This window comes from Rhineura floridana, chromosome 1, assembly GCF_030035675.1.
Source record: "Rhineura floridana isolate rRhiFlo1 chromosome 1, rRhiFlo1.hap2, whole genome shotgun sequence".
NCBI classification, from domain to species: Eukaryota; Metazoa; Chordata; class Lepidosauria; order Squamata; family Rhineuridae; genus Rhineura; species Rhineura floridana.
Genome location: NC_084480.1, coordinates 50,796,037 through 50,817,132, shown reverse-complemented (window position 1 = coordinate 50,817,132; position 21,096 = coordinate 50,796,037). Strand labels below are relative to the sequence as shown.

The 21,096-nt window shown below is 41.2% G+C and overlaps 1 protein-coding gene across 2 annotated transcripts in view; it reads left to right on the top strand.

Annotated features, from left to right (window-relative positions):
- BDP1 (B double prime 1, subunit of RNA polymerase III transcription initiation factor IIIB) overlaps window positions 1–21,096 on the top strand; it is a 93,637-nt gene that overhangs the window by 16,876 nt on the left and 55,665 nt on the right. For both annotated transcript variants that reach the window (XM_061621305.1, XM_061621315.1), the window contains exons 12-24: window positions 640–781; window positions 7,935–8,002; window positions 9,311–9,455; window positions 9,643–9,731; window positions 10,390–10,537; window positions 12,714–12,796; window positions 13,846–14,086; window positions 15,097–15,293; window positions 16,085–16,283; window positions 17,079–17,260; window positions 17,934–18,117; window positions 18,285–18,418; window positions 20,870–21,077. In XM_061621305.1, the coding sequence (XP_061477289.1) occupies window positions 640–781; window positions 7,935–8,002; window positions 9,311–9,455; window positions 9,643–9,731; window positions 10,390–10,537; window positions 12,714–12,796; window positions 13,846–14,086; window positions 15,097–15,293; window positions 16,085–16,283; window positions 17,079–17,260; window positions 17,934–18,117; window positions 18,285–18,418; window positions 20,870–21,077 (2,020 nt within the window). The remainder of the gene's footprint in view (window positions 1–639; window positions 782–7,934; window positions 8,003–9,310; window positions 9,456–9,642; window positions 9,732–10,389; window positions 10,538–12,713; window positions 12,797–13,845; window positions 14,087–15,096; window positions 15,294–16,084; window positions 16,284–17,078; window positions 17,261–17,933; window positions 18,118–18,284; window positions 18,419–20,869; window positions 21,078–21,096) is intronic.

The window sequence follows — 21,096 nt, the reverse complement described above, 5'->3', positions numbered from 1 at the left end:
ATCTTGTTCTATGACTGCCCTTGGACACCAAGCCTGAGGATTAGAGATGATGCTCTGATATGAACTTACAGAGCCATCCTAACCCCAACTGGGCAGCAGTGAGGTGTGATGGAGTGGCATAGTCGCCATCCCAATCTGCTGGCCAGAGCGGAAAGCTGCGGGGGAGGCAAAACCCTGTTGTCTGCTGTGCCAGCCTGGAGATGACATAGCGAGGCCAGATTAGACCTCATGCTGAGTTCTGTGTTGGAGTGATGCTGGTACAGTTATTTGGGGCATAGCCTCATCTACCTGCTGCCCCCCCATCAGCACAGTGAATTGGGGATTGTTATTACTAAGAGCCAGTGGCTCTTTGGGTAATCGTGATTAAAGCTTTACCTTATCTTCAGTTTCCATCTGTAAAATGGGAATAGAGCCCTAGTCTTCCATGGTTGTTGTCATGAGATTATACATCAACAGTACTATATAAATGCCAGTATAGCACAGTGAGAGGAAAGTGGGTTTGAGCACTTCTAACTTATGAAGCTCAACTGGCATAGTTCAAGGAAAATGTGAGAGACAAGAATCCTCCATGTACCTACCTATGAGGTGTAGAGTAGGAATATAATTCATTGATGTTTTCTTCATGTTGTAAATTTTCAGTATCCAAGTGTTAATAGAAGCTGAGCCTGGTGAACTAGATGTCTCAGAAGCTAATTTTGAGCACCATACTGAGCAGCCTTCAGTGTCTCACATGTCTCCGAACACAAATAAAGAAGGTTTTGAAGAAAATAGTGCAGCAAAGGTAAAAATATTTAAAAGCATTTCTAGGCTACTCCCTACATCAGAGAGACGCCATATAAAAGAAAACCAACAAAAAGTCTCAAGATGTCACTTTTAAGATTTGCTCTCTGATCTGACAATCTCAAATGAGCACAGTCTCCTGCATGTTGATATCTCTTCTGGATATGGCTCATTCTCCAGTGGGTACCAGGACACCCCCAAGTGGGTATTGTCTTCCTCTCCTGTTGCTTGAGCCAGGAAAGAGTTAACACTCCAAGGGACTCTCACCTTAGCTCCTCCCACAGAGTGACAGTTTGTTTTCCTGCCTGGCTTGAGCAGTACTGTTTTTGCTTTGCTCTTCAGTCTGGCTGGCTTATATGCTTATTTAGAATCCCAAATCTTTCTCTGCTGTTGTTGATTTATTGTGTCTGAGCTCCTTTCTGAGTGGTGTGTGTTTGAGAGTCGTTTACAGTTTTTTCAAATGAATTGTGTGAGTGTCTGAGTGACTGTTAAGTGTCTGTTATGTCAGTTGGTCAATTTATTATATCGTTAGATTGATTGCCCTCAGCATTTGTTAACTTGAATTAATTACCTAGGTAATTAGCTGAGGTGTTCAAATTAATTTCATTTTATCTAATGAATTCTGTGTATTAATTCAACTGTGACAAAGAAGACTTTTCTGAAAAAGAAAAAAAACCGCTAGCTGCAAAATGCTTAAGGAGCACTAAAAAAAATAAAATAAAAATGAAATCAGTACAGAAGGCAGCAACAGCGGTTGGTGTGGTAGTGCCTTCAGCCCACTCAGAGGAAAAGATGTTGGTTAAAAACACAAGCCGCAGCAGCGCACATGGAAGCAGCCGCCATTTTAATCAACCAACAGCCTCACAGTCAGCGCGTGTCCCATCCACTCTTGCGGTAGCACAGAGAGAGGCCAGTAACCAGAAGCAAAGCGCTGTTAACCCTATAAGCAATGCAGCAGCAGAGCAATCTGAGGAAGCACGTTGCCGAAACCAAAAATGAAGAGAAACTTGTAGACAATGCGGTGGCACAGCTATTAGGGACAATTTATGCTGCTAAAAATAATGAGAGTATTAATGAAGCAGTCTTACTAATGTCATTGTTACAGTGCAGAAAGCTGCCATTTGGGCAACAGAAGACAGCCTCACAGGCAGTGGATGGCCCATTAACTCTTGCAGTATCACAGAGTGGCCAGAAACATGCACAAAAGCATTACAAACCCTGCAAGCGATGTGGTGGCAGAGCAATCAGGGAGGGAAAATGGCGCTAAAACTAAGGACAAAAATAAAAACGCAGTTTTACTAATGTTATTAGAAGAGCAGCATACGTGGGAGAGCAAAGCCAGCAGTAGGTGGCAACTAAAGATGAGATGCTCTCTGAGGATGAAAGGGCTCCAGATCCTTTGGTCGTTTTCAACTCAAATTCAGAGGAAGAAGAGTGCACTGGGGTAACTTCCACAGACCTGTTTAGCTATGATGACATTGCGTAATGTTGCTACATCTGGTCAAAAATGGTAGCAAAAGCATAAAGATTAAACACACAATTAAATTGCTTTCTGCTGCCATCTCCGGTTTCAGTCAAGAAATTCAGCAGGTGGAATCTTTCAATGTAAGTCCTGCTGCACTAAATCACATTAGTAGAGCCCTGATGAATGACATTTCTGCTGAAATAGCCAGTCCTTTCAAGTAGTGCCTGCACAAATGCAGCAAGTTACACAATCACACCCTGCACCAGTGAATAATCACTTACCTTCCAATACATGGCAGCACAGTGTTCATTTGAGTCAGCCAAACAATGCTGTTAATGAGCAGCAGGGGCAACAGAGAACATGAAGCAGTGCTTCACCAGACCCACATAATGTGTCCAGAGGTAGAGCACTGAGGCTGATGGTACAGAGGTTTGGCAGACAACCCACTGAGACGCAACAGAATGTGTATGACGATTCAGTTGTCTCCCTGGAGAAGGATATAGATGGTTCACAGGTGGAAGAGCAGTGCACCCTGATGCCTTTCCCTAAAGGATGGTAAAGTCAATTCCTGATGTCTATGGAATTGTAAATTAACTCTTTGGTCTGAATAATTCTGCAGCATTCCCTCAATAGTCTTAGGTAGTCCCGTGGCAATGATTGGGCAGCAACTAATGGCCATTACAAGGGCAGCTGAATTGCAGGAGAGCAGGAAGTCACGCTATATGAGGGAAGCACGGCCTGGATGCCCTGGTCAGTTGCAGTGCACTAATTCAGCTTGGTAAACTGCAATCAAGCATGCAGATGAGCTCCTGTCAAATGCACAGTGCCCACCTCAAACGCAAGTACTAGGGGCTGCTTGATGTGCGTTATCTCTATCAAGTGATGAATTTGTGGGCACAAGCAATAGGCAAAGACCATTAAAAATGAAAAAAATCGGTGGTCTCCACAAAGAAAACGCAGGGGCTATATGTGCTTATTTGCCTACATTCAGATCAACTGAGCAGGACACTTAGTCCATGCGGTTATCTGATCTGTATCTGTTTTGGCAGCAGATAAGACAAGTTTGGCTGGAAGATGTTAAATCTCTCATTTGGTGAGATACAGTGGCTCAAGTGCACTCAACAGCGCCATATAGTGGCACATTGGGTGCGCTGCAGTTGTCTAATTCACAGTGTGTAGTTTCTCAGTCCAGCCACAGACAGGCTGATCAGCCTGGTTATCCACAAATTGTTGCTGCCAAGTCATGCAAAAATAATGGTGATGATTAAAAAAGAATAAATAAAATAAATTAGTTGGACGCACAGTCAGATTACGAGAAAGCCATATCATGGGCACACTTCCTCTTCAGTTGAGGAGGGTGTTAAGTTCCCAGACTTGCATGCAATTCCAGTGTGCCATGGGCCAGAGTTCAGAGTGACATAGCTTGCTAGACAGCCAGATGCTGCTATGAACACAGATTCCCTTGATCCTCAGGTGATGCCAGATATTGAGGAGCGGAAGGAATTTCGTGGTACAGATTGAAAAGAAAGTATTTCTCACTCTGTTAAGGATGAACATTTTATTCATTTGTTTTTGTAGAATGTTAGCAGCATTGGATCATCCTGACAAACCAACTGATCCAGAGGTTCCAAAAGGACCTAGTACTAATCACACGGTGTTTCGGTCCAGCTCCTAAGTAAAAGACTTAGGTTGAAGGGGTAGCACGTCTTCAGACTAAAAGACTAATGGTTTTGGCAAATAGATACTATTTTACAGACCCAGACTTTACGTATAAACTTTGACTATTAGTAATTAATTTGCCAGTGCTTCTTTTAGCGGCCAAAGCTGATCTATTAAAAAAGATAGCACTTCCATTAGACGCGACTGTTAGAAGAATAGCATGGATGCATGAAGTGCATCCTACTGCTCGGTAACAGTCTTCAATTCTGTTTTGAGCCTCATGCTATTCTACAGCAACATCTTACTACTCACTATTCCACTACATTGCTACAGTTGCCAAGTACTGCATATGGGGCCAATTTGGGCGCTTCCACATCAGGAGGTGAAGAGTTATTGGGTTGCAGCCTCCACATTCAGTAATCGGAAGCTGCAGTCAGCCTTTCAAAGGCAGAGAGCTGTCACTGCATGCTATTGTAATGTGAGTAGTAGTTTCCATAGTGTCCCATACTGGACAGTCCGTTTCTTTATTATCAGAGCAGTTTTTGCTGGCTGAGTAAAAGGTTAGATCAACTGGGGTTAGATATGGTATGTTCTGAATGTAGAAAGAAGTGATGAAATGGTCTCTAATAAATCATGTCCTGCACCTGTTTTTAAGGCCACAACAGCCTTGGACACAATGCACTAGGTGTGAAGTCCATCCTTCTACTTCTCAGGGGTGTTTGCTGCTCCTGATACAAGTCTTGAGGATGGGCTATTTTTGTTCCGCCTATGTCTCAGAAACTGGTCAGATCACAGTGGCAAGATGCTAATGCATTTTTTCTTGTGTGGCAGACTGCCTTGATGTTCATTATTAGTTCCATGAACACTGAGTCCCTCAGCGAGAGGAAAATAAAATGAAAATGGTAGCGATGGTGAGGAGGATTATAACAACATATAATAAGGGGAAGCTGCTCAGTAGGTATGGGGTTGTCACATCGGTCATTCAGGAGTGGGGCATAAGATCCAGCTACGAGGGTCAACATATTTTTTTACTCCTAAAAGCCAATTTGTGGTTATTTGGACCCGAGAATGTTCATACAGTGCTGGAGAGTTATAAGACATGTGTGGAGACTGTTAGGTTTTTCCCATCACCGCACCAGAACATTAGATCTTTGGGAAGAGTCTGCTGGTTCCTCTAGAGCGCCAGAGGCATATACATCAGTAAATATCAGTTACCTCATGAACGTCATGAGAATGTGAAGGGTATTTCTAGCAGATAGCCCTGGAATATTTTTGTTTGGAAATACTTTCCAAGAGTAGCAGCAGATAGCACAAGTTTGCTCTCCTGGAGAGCTGCAGTTCTTAACAGTTGAGGGAATGGATAATTACATATATCTTATTGATTCTTGAGAAGTTTAAGGGCCCCCTACAGGATGGCCTCAATAATAAGGATTAAATAGCAAAAAATAAATAGAATATAGATTGTTTTTGTTTCACAAGTTTCCAGGAGGCTTCAGCCATGTCCTCTGCAACAACAATATTCAGTATTACCTTCTGCAATGACATACTCACTATTATTTTACTAGGAGATTCAGTTTATTAGCTAAGGATCTGTTGGAATGGTACTGATGTTCAAATCATTGCCTGCCCTTCGCCACCACGTCCCAGGGCAGCATAAAACAGTTTATAGATTAATATCAATATTACAAATATTAGTTTATAAATTAAATTGTTGGGTCAAAGTAACCTTTGGTAGGGATTACTACTCTGCACAATTTGGTAACTTGGCTAAGGTTCACACATATGCAGTTCTGTTTCGTTTCTTCCTTCGAGAAAGATCAGTAGCAAATTTACTGCATATTTACTAAGTTAACTTGTCTTTATTCCTTGTCTTCAACAGGTAGATAGTCTTTATATATTTTTTGAGAATGTGAATAGAACACAAACACATGTTTCTTATTCAATCTTTAATTCACTGGAAATTAAGGCTTCCAGGCCTTCTGTTGTTCCTTTGTGTTCATTTAAACAGTAGCGTACATTTGCAGATTACTGGCACTCAGCAGGTTCACATAGCATGGCAATATTTCAGGGATTGCTATGTAAGTATGAGAAGTTTCACCTAGTTGGAGATTTCCTGGCTGCTGTCAAAACACTCAGGAGGTTTTGTTGCATAAATTACCAGGTGTCCATTAGTGAGTTTCTCCTAACTGAAGCTTCTCTGGCTGCTTCCGAAGCATTCAGGGGGTTACCTTACTCTGCACCTGGTATTATGGCACATTCAACAAGAGCAGCAGATGCTTATGCAGCACATACAACAAAGGTTCCTCTACAAGAGGTTTGTCGGGCAGCCACTTGGGCAAACCTGGATACATTTATCAAGTACTATAAGATCATACAAACATGCATGCATACATACATACAAACAATAGTAGACTTGGAAGGGGCCTATAAGGCCATCAAGTCCAACCCCCTGCTTCTTGATTGTCCCAAAGTGCAGGACATGGAATAATTGGCTCAAGTTGCAGGAAGCCAGATTTCGACTGAACATCAGGAAAAAATTCCTAACTGTTAGAGCCATACGACAATGGAACCAATTACCTAGAGAGGTAGTGGGCTCTCTGCCACTGGAGACATTCAAGAGGCAGCTGTACAGCCATCTGTTGGGAATGTGTTGATTTGGATTCCTGCATTAAGCAGGGGGTTGGACTTGATGGCCTTATAGGCCCCTTCCAACTCTACTATTCTATGAGCCCACTACCTCTCTAGGTAATTGGTTCCATTGTTGTATGGCTCTAACAGTTAGGAAGTTTTTCCTGATGTTCAGTAGAAATCTGGCTTTCTGCAACTTGAGCCCATTATTCCGTGTCCTGCACTTTGGGACGATTGAGAAGAGATCCCTTCCTTCCTCTGTGTGGCAACCTTTCATGTACTTGAAGAGTGCTATCATATCTCCCCTCGGTCTTCTCAAGGCTAAACATGCCCAGTTCTTTCAGTCTCTCCTCATAGATGGGCATTTATGCATCTGCGGAGGCAACTTTTGGTAGGAGAGTTATCCAGAAGGTGCAGAAAAATCATTAACCGCTTATGGCCCACCCATACAATAGGTCAGCTTTGAAACATCCTACTAGGGAGTGTCCTGGTGCCCACTGGAGAAGGAACCATTTTACTCACCAGAAAGGTGTTTCTCTGGGGGCACCAGGACACCGGCCCACCCTGGGATGCAACATGAGGAAGAATAACACAAGGAAAATTGAAGGGTCACGGAGCTGATCTAGAAGTTTGCAAGTTCATGTTTCATGTTGGTGTCATGCAATGTTATTTTGAGTCATGTTAGTGTTATAAGTGTAATACTTTCAAGCTTGACCAGACTGCAAACTGTCACTCCATGGGAGGGGCTAAGGTGAGAATCCCTTGGAGTGCTAACTCTTTCCTGCCTCAAGCAACAGGAGAGGAAGACAATACCCACTTGGCAGAGTCCTGGTGCCCCCAGAGAAACACCTTTCTGGTGAGTAAAATGATTCCTTATGTACGGAACAATACTATGTGATGGAGGCAGTGAAGCCACTGCACCTGCATCTGCAGGCATGCTGCCAAATAGCTGGTGTTATCAGCTCTGATACCTTATATCAAATAATCTGGGAGCTCACTGGTTGTTTCCTATTTCTTTGATCTGGATTTGTTTTGTTAGGTAAAGCAGCCGTGGATGGCTTCAGAATAAGTGGAGAACCAGCTAGGTGAGGGGTCTGTTTTGCATAACTGTCCAGTGTTTGGGAAGCACAAGACACTGAATTATGCAAAATTTTGCATATAGATAAAGCTACTGACACAAGCAATTAAAGATTCTTCTTTTGTTTATTTTTTAGTGATTTCTAGGTTACCCCCAAGTAAACATGATAGAAACAAGAAATTCCTGTACTCTTCAACAGTGCTCACTTCTATATTGTAGAGGAAGACAGCTTAGTGTGAAAAAGCTATTTTCCATGGCATAACCTTTCTTGTCATGAACGAAACAGGACCTTAAGACCATACTGACTATTTAATTTCCTTGCAGAATGAAGCTGCTGAGTTAAATAAACTGGATGAATATATACCATTGCCAAGTTGTGATGAAGAGCTAATGTGAGTTAAAATTCTGCCTACCAGTAGCCAAATGAGTTAAATATTAAGGCCATGATTCCCATCCCTCAAATGCAATGAAACTAATGCTGTAACCTGAAAGTGGGGAGCAGGGGCGGCTTTCAAAACAAGCTTGAAGTTCAGGTGGCCTCTGCATGGATACAGTAGGAAGGAAGTTCTTGAGTGTGAGATCACAACTGTTATTCCAGCTTCCCAGGCTTGTTTTTACTTTATAATGTGTGCTTGGTGAAATTGGTCTGAAGAGTTCAGAATAGAGAAAACAGTGACCATCATTTGAAGTGAATAAAATAGTAAAAAAGGGGTGGGAAATACATGATGGAGGTGTGGTCTATCCTCCTAAAAGAATCTACTTTTTCATTTCATATTTGCTTTTCTAGAGTGCAATCCTGTGTATGTATATTCAGAAGTTTTTTTATAGTTTTCATTTGTGCATTTTCAGTAGTAACTACAAACTGTCCTACTCAAAAGAACCCCTTACTCCCGCCTCCCTCCATACATTTCATGTGTAGATATCATTCATGAAGATAAGTGTATGTATAAGGAAGTCTCATTGAATTCAGTGGGGCTTACTTCTCAGTAAGTGGACATAAGACTGGAAACTACTTGCCTTCTTTACAAATATGGGGCTTTGGATTATCATTCTATTCTTGGTCAGTGAACTAACAAGATCACAATGATTTTGTAACATAGTCTTTATAGACCTTGTGAATATTTAGAATCCTTTGAGTACCAGTTGCTGGGATTCATACATGAGGAGAGTGCTGTTGTGCTCAGGTCCTGCTTTTGGACTTTCCATTGCGGCATCTGGTTGGCCTGTGTGAGAACAGGATGCTGGACTAGAGGGACCTTTGGTCTGATCCTGCAGGGCTGTTTGTATGTTCTTACTGGTGTTCTTTAATGCTTACAATAGATCTTCTGTTGTGCAGGGTTGAAATTCATCATTTAGATCCAAAGGTGCTATTGTGTGAGTGGTGAGTCTTAGATTTTTGCCAATTCCCCCATCCTGCTGCAAGTCTCCAGGCTGAATTCTGTGCCAATCTGAAAACTTCTGTAACACTTAGAAATGGCTTTTTGGGGGAACACAGAGGGCTTCAGCAGGAAGGGGGAGGCAGAAAAACACAACAGAGGGCAGCACCAGTTCCAAACCAGATTAGAATCCAAGCCATAGGTTGCTAGAAGAGGAAAAGTTAATTTTGGGGGGGATGCAGTTTTGCTTATTTTAACCGAGACAGTAGATGACTAGATGTGTGCATATGTTGGAAAACAAAAACATATTCAATTTAACTTCAGGGAAATTGATGTATCAGCTACTGAAAAGCCCACAGAGGAAGAACAACTGCAGAGACTTGCATCAAAAACATCAGAAGAAAGAGAACCTCTAGCTAGTGACACATCAGAGGTCTCTCCTTCAGAGGTTCTGGGTGATGCAGAAAAGGTATGGGACTAAATGTTTTAAAATTACTGCAAGGTATGTTTTGCATTGCCTGAACCTTTTCATTTCATTCCCTTCCACACACATGGAGGCTACCTTAATTTCATAGACCAATCCTGTTTTTCAGAGTGCTCAGATTGTCTGAATCGTTGCACACACCCCTCTTATCCAAGTTCTTTGTTTCTTTCAGAGTATTGTGGAAGATAAGGCTGCTAACATAAGTGGGCCTATCATAGAGGAAAAGGACAGAGCAAGCAATGACAGGGTGAATGACTTCGAGTAAGTGTCTATAAAGTAGAAGGTTTTTGAAACGTATCTTACATTGTGGGGCACTTCGCCTCTTACTATATTCAGCTGTGGTGAAGGAAGCTGCTCCTGAGGTGATCCCCTAATCTGACATTGCAAGAACTTCTAGGAGTTCAACCCCTTAAACTGATTTGTATTCCCTTGGCTAGTAAGGGATGGAAGAAGATACTGTGAATTGTGGACAAAAGCCTTGCTTCATATTGAAGCAAATCCATTTTAGGAATATTTTAGGAGTGAGATAGTACTAAACTTTAACTGTGACAGAGTTTCAGTGATAATGACCTGTTCTAAGGAGTGAAGATGGAAGTGGAAACTAAAAACCATACTTTTCATAATTGCCTTTTGGGAGTCATACATAGGAAATCACACAGACATTTTAGAGTAGGGTTGGGGAACCTGTGACACCCAGACATTGTTGGGCTACAACTCACACCATCGCTGACCATTAGCTGGTGTTGGCTGGGCCTGGTGGGAATTGTAGTCCAACAACATTTGGAGGACTACAGGTTCCCCACCTCTGTTTTAGAGACTGTTCTTCCGCTTTATAAATTATTTGCAGGTTTTGCCTAAATATTGTTGGGATTATAAAAACTGTGAATTTATGTGTGTGTGTGTGTGTGTGTGTATGCAGAAAAACTCAAAAAGCAGCTGTAGGAAAGACAGAAGTGAGAGGCCGTCGGCAGAAACTTAAACCTAATATAGTGAAAGCATTGGGCAGAAAAGAAGCACCTCTCCAAGGCAAGCTTGACAAGCCAGAGGCTGATGTGACAATAGAAAAGGTATTCAATTTGCTGGATTTAATTTTTTTCCTCATTTGGGGATTAGGAGAATACTGTATTAATTTTGTGGTCCAAGGATTATTTGCTTGCTATAGTAGCTTTTTGCCAGTTTTTTTATCTATAATTATTTTAAAAATGTATACTCCACTTTCCCATGCCACAAGGGAACAACTGAAAATAAGACAAATATAAAACTTACAGATAAGACAAATATAAAAATAACTTACCATGCAACCATTAAAACATACATTTTACAAGCTAATATTAGTAGCAGAAAGAAAGCAAAAACACAAAGGGTAGTACTAACACATTAAGCAGCAACGGAATCAAAAGCATGTTTAAACATGAAAACATCAGTTTCTGGTGGGACACAAAGAGGAAGATAACGTAACCTCTTGGTGAAGAATCTACATAGTTTAGAATCTTTCTAAGTATGTTAACTTGTATTTGGAGATAGCTCACCTTGACACTATATTTAGAGGTTTCCGTATGCCAGGGGTGGGGAACCTTTTTGGCTCCACGGGCCAGATCCTTGTCGGGATCGGCCTTGCTGGCAAATGTCACAGGTGATTTGGGGCTATCTGCTAGTCAATTGCTTGACATCACTGTTACATCACATGATTGATGGGTGGGTTCTCCTGCCCACCTGTGAAAGTCCCTCACGCAGGGTTCCTAATTGCCCAACAGCCAGCTAATTGGCAGGCACGTGGGAACCATGACAGTTGAGGGGAAAATGGGGGAACACAAGGTTCTTTCTCCCCTTTGTCCCCATCCCTCATTGCTGGGAGAAGCATGAGAAAGAAGCCTGCATTTTTAAATGCAGCCTTCTTTGTTGTGCTTCGCACAGGGATGGCAGTGGTGGGAGCATGCCTGTTGTGTGAGCAGAATGTAACCCCTGCCCATCAGTTGATGAGCAGGATCAAATCTTGCTGCATTGCTACAGGGACCTTTTTCCTCTTGGAACAGGTATCCATAGCTAATGCAGAATTGAACCCCACCCTCCTGCTGATCAGCTGACACCATAAGAGAGGGGGTGGGGGAAATGGCCTCCTGGGCCAAATTGGATCCCCTAGTGGGGTAGGATTGGGCAGTGGGCCAGAGGTTCCACACTCCTGACTTATGCTATGCTAAATGTCTAAAAAGTGCTCCTAAGGCACTGTGTTTACAATAAAGCAAAAAGTAAGCAAATTTACATATGGTTGCTTTGCATGATTTTATCTCCAAGATATAGATGCTCAATGAGTTTTTAAATTAACGGGGATTGATACAGCTTCTGTACTATGGAAGACGGAGGATAGGAATGAAAAGGGAGGAGACAGTATACAGTAGCTAATTTATTGCCCTACACATTTTGAATATTATAACTCTTTTGATTTAAGCTGCAACCCTAACCCCATTTACTGTTAATAAACCCCATTGAATTCAGCAGGACTTACGTCTGGATAGAATAGTTGTGATTGTGCTGTTAGCTATTTCAAAGAGAAACCAAAATGTCTTGTACATCATCTCAAAATACGATGTGGAAGGCATGTTTCGTTTCTCTCTGAAAGAATTAAATCAGAGTCATCTCTGAGTAATAGTTGTAATACTCAAAATGTTTGGGCAATACCAACCCTTCTGGGCATTTTTGAGGTCTCTTTTCCCTTTTTTATTCCTGCATTTAGTGCCTTTCCTTTTTGTGTGTGTCAGGGATGCACAACAGGGAAATAGCCATGCTGCTTTCCCACAGGGTTGTGCCGAAAGGGGCTTGCTGACAATCCCTTTCACCAGTCACTGGCCACACAGTTCCAAAATTTTTAATGGCCATCAACGGTTATGTTGTAGGGATGCCAGTGAAATTATCAGATTGTGGGCTTCTGTGCTGAACCCACACAGATGTAGAATATACATGGCTTTAAAGGCCAAAAACCAGCACCTGTATTTTAATCAGTCACCATATGGGCAGTATAGTCTTACTAAGAGTAGACACATTGAAGTTAAAAGCATGACTAACATAAGTTTCTTAATTTCAGTGGGTCTTTTCTGAGTAGGACTTAGTTGAATACAACCGTATGTGTCTGATATATCTTTTTGAACTTTGCCTTTCATCCTGGGTTTGCAAATTTCACTTTGTGATTTGAATGATTTGTTTTGGAAAGGATCAGTAGTTCACTTTATTTTTATACTTAATTCTCAGAGTAATGATCAGTGTGATGCACCCAGTATAACCACAGAAGAGGCTGCAGGAAAAGATTGCCAAGTTTTAGATACTGAATTTATGTAAGTATGTTTGTTTCATTTTGTTTCATTATTTATAGCCTGCCTTTCAGGTATACCCCTTTGAAGGTTGCTGTAAAATCATTGTACATTTCCAGTTGTATTCCAGTACAATACAACTGGAAACATAATAACAGCAGTAATTACAAATGGTATCAGCAGAATAAAACACACTTAAACTCATTCAAGAGTTTGTCCCTGTCCCAGGTACTCGCTAGCCTAACAACTCTTGCTGAAAGATTAGAGAGCAGGGCCTCAGAAGGTGATCGCTAGGCCTAGGGAGGCAGTCCTTCAGATAAGCTGGTCCCAAACCATGTAGGGTTTTACAGGCCAAAACCAGCACCCCAAATTGGGCCCCAAAGTGAATTAGCAGTGACTATAGCTGATACAGAATACGTGTGAGATTATTGGAACACATAGTTCCTATAACCATTCTTCCTGCTGAATTTTGCACCACTTGAAATTTCTGGACCATTTTAAGGGTATCCCCATGTAGATCACATTACAGCAATCCAGTCGGCAGGTAACCAAAGCGAGGGAAAAATGCACTCCTGGCTACTGCATTTTGTTTTATTTTGCAGCTATGCCTTTTGATTTTATTGTTGATATGCCTTTGGCTTATTCTTATTCAGTGTGGTGAATGGTTAGAATGTTGGCTATAACCTGGGAAACCTGAGTTTGAATCCCCACTTTGCCATGAAGCTCACTGGATGACCATGAGCCAGTCACTGTCTCTCAGCTTAACCTACCTCACAGGGTTGTTGTGAGGATAAAATGGGGAGGAGAAAACGATGTATACAACCTTGAGCTCATTGGAGATAAAGTGATATATGATGTAATAAATAAATGTAAATAAACAAATAAAATGTCAGGGAATTGATCCTTCATGATGACAGACTTCTAAAATTCAATGTGGAACTTGTAATTAGCTCAAATTACAATTAGGTTTAAACATAGGTTATAAACTGAAGGATCTTTGCAGTCTTTAACACCCCTCTAATTCTTTTAGGAGTGGTGTATCATTTTTTTCCCCGGAATCATTGTTCTTTCAGGACTAGTAAACAATCCACTTCTCAAGAAAGTAACAAACAGACTGTCTTAAAACCTGCACTGTTAGCAAGGGGACGAATGCCGAGACCAAAGCCAAATTTAGGAAGGGTAGCTAGAAGACAAAGAGAGCCAGCAAGAAATACTGAGACAGAACAAGAAAAGGCAACTGAAGCAGCTGTTGAATCAGAGAAGATTCTGATACAACCTGAATGTAGCAGCAGTGAACTCCCAACTAATATCACAGTAAGTACACTGTACATAAAACATTCTCAGTGTATTTGACACATGCAATGAATTGAATTCCAGCTTGCGAAGATTTATGCATCTATACAGGAGTTAGTCTCTAATGTGCCAGAGTACTTTCTCTTATTATGAATGATAATTCACATCTAAATACTCCATGCTTTTGCGATTGCTTTTTAGCATTCTGTAAATGCTTGAGAAATAATAGTGGTGATGGTTCTCAAGCTTGTTGTCCAAGAAGATGTTTTTAACAATGTCAGTCAAAACAATTTCAGTCTGCTTTCTTCACAAGTGAGTGTGTGTATTCTGTACACCCAGCTTGTTTAGGAATGAAATATTGTTGGACTTGGAGCAACTTCTGTCATCTTGGTTCATATGAACAGTCTGATCTTCAGTTCTGAATTGAGCTTACTACTGATTGACTGTGTAGATGCCAGGATCATTCTATTCCTGCTTTAGCAGAGAAAATACAAACCTTGTTTATGTTAGTGGGACTGGATTGTGGACTAGATTTCAAAACATTCAAGAGCACAACATTGTTTTGTTTAAATAAGATGCAATCTAGGTCGGAAAACAACATCTGCATATATTAGTTTTGGTAGCTAAGTTAAACACTGAATTCTTATTTCTAGACATGATCCTCAATAACTCAACATATGCATTTTTATTGCACTAACAGTATTAGTAAGAAAGGGCTGCATGGTTTTGAATTGCGTTAAATTCCTGCATAGAAGAATTCTGTGCAGCCTGAAAGCTTACTGCTTTATCATATCAAAGCAGTCTGCTTCATTAATAATTTTGGGAACTATATACCTCCAGTAGCAAAGTTACTTTAACTTTATAGTTCCTGGCTTTCATGTATGTATTAATTTCTTATCTAAATGTGTGTTAAAAGCTAAAAAGAACTTTGTGCTCTCATCTGGGTATACATTAGCTGAATGTCCTCAGATCATTTTCTTTATGAATGCTTATATTTTGGAAGTTTCAGAGAAATTTAATCTGTTTCCTAGGAGGTGACCAGTTATGAAGCTGACATGCCCCACTGTGATGTATTGGAAAACAAAGCTGTTGCTAGTACTGAGAAAGTAATTTTGGCACACGGAATGCAATCTCCTGTAAAGACACTTTTGGAATATGAGAGTCATAAACTCAAAAATACACTTTTGGCAAGTAACAGCATGGGGGATGTGGCAGATCTTGCTACCAGGTAGGTTTATGATATTTTAAGGGTAAAGAATAAGGAGCATAAAGCCAGCTTCTTAATGAAGACAAATGCATGTTAATATTTTTCTGGCACAGTCTATACCATGTATAGTACAGACTGTATAGTGCAGCCTTTCCCAACCAGTGTGCCTCCAGATGTTGTTGGACCACAACTCCCATCTTTCCTGACCATTGGCAATGCTGGCTGAGGCTGATGGGAGTTGTGGTCCAACAACATCTGGAGGCACACTGGTTGGGAAAGGCTGCTATAGTGTGTGAATGCTTCACTCATTTTAGCCATATATTTACCATGTCTAATGATGAATTTCAAAAATGGGATTTCTTTTCCTAAGTCTGGGATTGACCTTTTTTGCAGGTGGGTTATAGATTATGGAAGGAGAAAGATTCTGCTTCCTAAGATGTTTTAGAAACATAGCATCCTTTTTTTACAACAGGAATGGGGAACCTGTGGCCTTCCAGATGTTGTTTGACAACAGCTCTCATCCCTGATGACAGGTCATACTGGCTGAGGTTGGTGGGAGTAGGAATCCAACAACATCTGGAGGGCCGAAGTCCCCCACCCTTGCTTTGCAACAAGGGAAATCTGTGAAGCTGCCTTATACCGAGTCAGACCATTTAGTATCTGGGAAATTAGCACATCCTCACTTGGGTTGTTGTGTTGTATTGGACAGTACAGCGTCTACTAGTTTCTACAACGTTAAAAAGGAAAACAAAATGATGCAGACAGTTATTTAGTAGTCATAGAAGTCCTGTTGCCTTTTCTTCATCAACCAGAGGTTCCAGACTCCAGCAAGAAGAAAAAGAAATTTCTGCTGAAATAGAATACTCTTTGATGAGCCCAAAGAAGAACTTAGAAAAGGCAGCAGAAAGGGAGGAATCATTACGAGCAGAAAAAGAGGTTCTTGGAAATGAACACAAAACTGAAATTGCAGCAAATGTCATGAGTGAAAACAGCAAGTCCTCTCATCTAGATGTAAGACTTATTTTTACAACTGGCATTTGGTTGTTGATAATTTAATAACTTCAGGTTGCAGTATCCTTTGCTGGTGAAGTACTTATGAAGTCACTCTCATCACAATGAAACTTTGAATATTAAATTACACTTAATATTGAGATTTGGAGATGCCCTGTAAGGGACAAATCCTATGTTGGCAGTCAGTTTGCATGCTTCCTCTAATAGATAATTTAATTGCAGTTTAATTTCAAGAGCCAAGTGCCACTAATGTTTTTCCCTTTAAAAAAAAGCAACCACCACCAGTAGTTCCTAGCATTGTATGGCAAATTGTTCTTGAAACTCCAGCATTAAGGATTTCTGGATAAAAAGTCCATGCTTTACAAGGGCATTGTTAAACCCTCAAACATGCCTCAAGAAACTCTTTGGATTATAGTTGGAAAGGGATATAGCATTTTCTTTTGTGTTTTTAGAACGTTACTAGCATATTATAGGGACAGGCTTGCAGTGACTACATGAACTGTTGAAAAAGCTAATGTAAACATCAGATGCCTAAAATTACTGACAGCTAGTAAATGGCTCAGTTGATTTAATGTCACTTCCCCCCCCTTGATGATGTTACATTACTTCAGTGTACAAAAATGGAAAAATGTTACCTTGTGTGGTAAAATACAACAAGAATTAGTAGTCCTAAATCATCAGATTTAGTGTCTTCTACTTAGATTGCCTGCACTATTTGTGTTTGTTTTCTCATGTGCTATATAATTTAACTGCATACATTTTGCATCAGATATTGAACCTTCTGATATATTTTAGGAAGCAGCAATGTGTGGAATCCTGCCATCATCCCTTTTATTAGGGGAGCGTTCTATGGATGCTTCAGAAGCAGCTGCAACAAACACAACCCATTTGTCTTCCTATAACCTCTCAGATTTCAAGAGTAATGAGCCAAATGAAGTTTTATTATCATCAGATATCCAGGAAAAGATTACATTTGGGTAAGAATCAATCGGCTTTTAGAGAGTTTTAGTAGAAGGAAATTCATTTCCCACCCCCCTTTAAAGATCCAGTAATTTGAAACATAGTTGAAAAATGATTGCTGGAGATAATGGGTTTTTCTGTAACTGAAAATGTGCTGCAGTAAAAATATAATTCAAAATTAAGCCATGCTCTCCATCATTCTGTGATGGAACTGTTGGCAGAACAAGTTTATCTGTCTGGTTTCCTGGGTTGCGGGGTGCCCTAGCTGTCTAACTATCAGTTGGTTCTTCCCCTCTAACTAATCACTGCATCATGAGCCAATCCAGCTTTAGGAGCAACTTTTCAGGAATCGCATGCAGCTGCAACAGTGTATGGATAGAACATGATTCTCTGGATCCAAGCCATAGGTAACTGGGAAATCCTTGGGAAAATAATGAAAGTGCAATTATCAAATATGGAAGCAAGATAATACCAGATTAATTTACTAATGAATAGAAAATAAAATATATCTCTCTGTTAGATATTTGAGCAGTTGTTACCATTAATTTATGAAAAAAGTTAAGGGATAATTATTAAAACCTGTGGATTTGAATCTATAATTTTGTTACATGCTGGTATCAGTGATGGTATATCTGATAGATAGCATATATGGAAGTTAAAATTACTGCTGTTTTTACCCCCCACCCCCAGCAAACAGAGTACTATTCAACCAACACTATTGCTCAGAGGCAGATTCCAGAGACCAAAACCTAATATAGGAAGGGCAGTTGGAAGAAAAGAAACACAATATGTTGGAAATGAAGCAAGAGCAGCATTTGGAACTGAGATATCAGAACTACAAAAATCCAAACCTACCAGAACTCCCTCTGTTGTAGTAAGTTCAAGAAAATGGTCAAATCTTTTTGAGTAGTTAAGCATCAAAGAGATTTTGAATTCCGAAGAGATTGTGTTTCTATATTTTTACAAATAACAGTGTAAAACTGAGACTATTATTGATACATCAATTCCTCATTTGATGTTTGCATTGCTTTGTAATTCCAGACTCACTTAAAGTGGGGCAGTAAAGCCTTACCTGTTGAAACCTTGGAGAACCGACTGATAGACATGGAGAATGTGATTCAGGAAGATCCTTGGGCACCTAGTACTTCTCAGAATATTTCATATCAACAATCCAGGTGAGTTCTCCAGCATGGTTTGCCCCAGACCTCTTTTATGCTATGTGTATGGCCTTATGAATCCTCCATATTTAAGAGTGTGGTGTCTCTCTCCTCTCCCCTTCCAAATTTGGAATTTGAGGTATGGGTTTTTCACCCTTTCATTCTGTCCTTCATAGGGATCAATAAATAAGAATAGAAAGTAACTGAGAGGGTGGGAATTTCTGAGAGTAAAGAAATATTTTGGCTTTGTGCCCAAAATATGACAATGTTGGTGCCAGGCAGGCTTTCTTATGGATAGCATCAGATAGTTAGGGGACTGATGCTGAATTGGCCCTCTGTCCTGTAGCCACCTTCCATACTTCTGCTGGAGGAGGCACCCAGAAGATGGCTTCCAAGGCTTAAGGGTCCTGGCAAGTTCATATAGGTTTTCCAGGAGGTATTGGGGTCCCAAGCTATATAAGGCTTTAAAGGTCAAACTGAACATTATGCTCAGAAACGTATGAGAAGTCAGTGTGCTATAACCTATGATACATGTTTGAACTGTCCAGTTCCTGTTCAGCAATCTGGCTATAGAATTCTGCACCATGAAGTTTCTAAATAGTCTTCAAAGACTGCGCCATGTATAAATGCATTGCAGTAATCTAATCTCAGTGGTAGATCACATGCTTCGAATGCAAAAAGTCCCAGGTTCAATCCCTGGCATCTCCAGGTAGGACTGAGAAGGACTTCTGCTTGAAACCCTGGAGAAATGCTACCAGTCAGTGTCAATAATGTTGAACTAGACGGACCAAGGGTCTAACTCACTGCAAGAAGCTTCCTATGCTCTTGTGAGTCTTGGGGTTTTCAAAGACCCCTTCCCTTCTGCCTGTGAAGAGAGAAAATTTGGAGCTTCTGGGCACGATTTATGTAGGGGAAGGGCTGTTGCTCCTTGGCAGCGCACCTACTCTGCGTGCAGAACATCCCAGATTCAATCCCAGGCATCTCCCGATAGGGCTGGGAAACCCCCCCCCCATCTGAAACCTTGGAGAGCTGGTGCCAGGCAGTGTCAACAATGTTGAACTGGATGGACCAATGGTCTGACTTTGTGTAAGGCAAGTTCGCGAAGCCCCCCTCCCTTCCGCCTGTGAGAAGAGAAAATGGGGAGCTTTGGGGCATGGTTTGTGTAGCCTCCGGTCATGAGAAAGGACAAAGCATGGAAAGAAGGGCTTCCTGAGTCTTGTTTGCGCAGCCCTGTCCTATCTTTTTCCTCAGGGCTTTGAGTTACTGCACTCCCAGTAGTAGCAACTAGAAGGCACACAAGTACAAGAAAGAACAAAAGAGGCCATCAACTGGGGGAATTCATTTACCCCTAGTTTAGAGGCCTATCCTAGCCTTTGCCTTGTGTTCCCTTTCCTGGCAAGGCACAGAGGCTCGAAACGCCATGCCTTTCAAGTTTCTAGCTTTATGGGGCTCTTGGCTTCCCTCCTTGCTTACGCAGCCGCTAAAGCCTATCTCTGCTGCTCAGCAGTCTCCATCTGCTCCTCATCCATGTGAGGCAAACAGAGTCGTCCTCCTCCTCCTCTTCCTTTGATTTATTAGTCTCTTGACACCCAAAGGTCCTCAAGCAACTTACACAACGTTAAAACAAAAACAAACACACTATAAAACATAACAATAAACAACAAGTAGCTGTTACATGGCCATTCATCCTTCCACATGCTTTGTCTGACTCCACACCCTCCTTTCTGTTCTAGTTAAATTTAGCTATTGCTATTTTCTCAGGTGTGGAGAATGTTGGCTCAGAGGAGGGTTACTCTATTGAGCAGCTTGCGGCAAGGGGACAGATAGCATGGGGCACTGGCAGTACCCCATTATAATTTGAAACAAATCGTAGTTTCCTATGTTGGAATACTGGGAACCATACTTGTTACAAACAAGAGCTAGGAACTTCAAATTTCCTCTCTTTGCTCTTGAAGAGTTTTTGCAGCAGTATATCATTACTGCTTATTAACACTGAAGCGCTGGGCTGAGCATCAGTGTTACCTTTATTCTACAGTCATTTATCATTGCTTTGTAATACGCAGATATGTGGGCCATCAGATGCCAGGCTTGCCTTATTTTATTTATCTACAGTTGTTATTCTCATGCAAGCCACTTGAATATAAATTCTTAATAATGAAGATGGATGTTACTTCATTTTGAGGCAGTGGGATTGATAGGGCAAAAGGCTTGGAGACCAGCAGTAGGTGGAGCCAAAGAGACAGGCCTGACTGGTTGTAAGAAGGCAGGCAGGTGGGGCTGGCTGAGGGCAGACAGGTTGGTGGGGCAATGCCCTATTAGATCAGCCTCCACTGTTTGGAGGGAATGGGAATGGGGTGAGCTTTAAGGGTTCATTATGAAACACTTTGTCAACTTTACATCAGTATGCAAGTAGCTGTTTTAAATATCTGTTGAATCACTTCAGTGTTATTTTATCCTTTTTTGTGACAGGGAAAAACCCACTTTTCAAGAGAATAAGCCATGTGCTATCAAGCCAGCTCAGTTGGTGAGAGGGCGATTCCAGAGAGTCAGGCCCAACCTTGGAAGGATGAATGACAAGAAGGAAGAGCCTGTGATAGAAAATGTTACTGCTCCAGTTGAAGGAGAGATAGGAAAAACAGATATGGATAAGAAAAGTGATCTGTACCCACCTTCAGAGGTTAGCCACTTACCCAGTT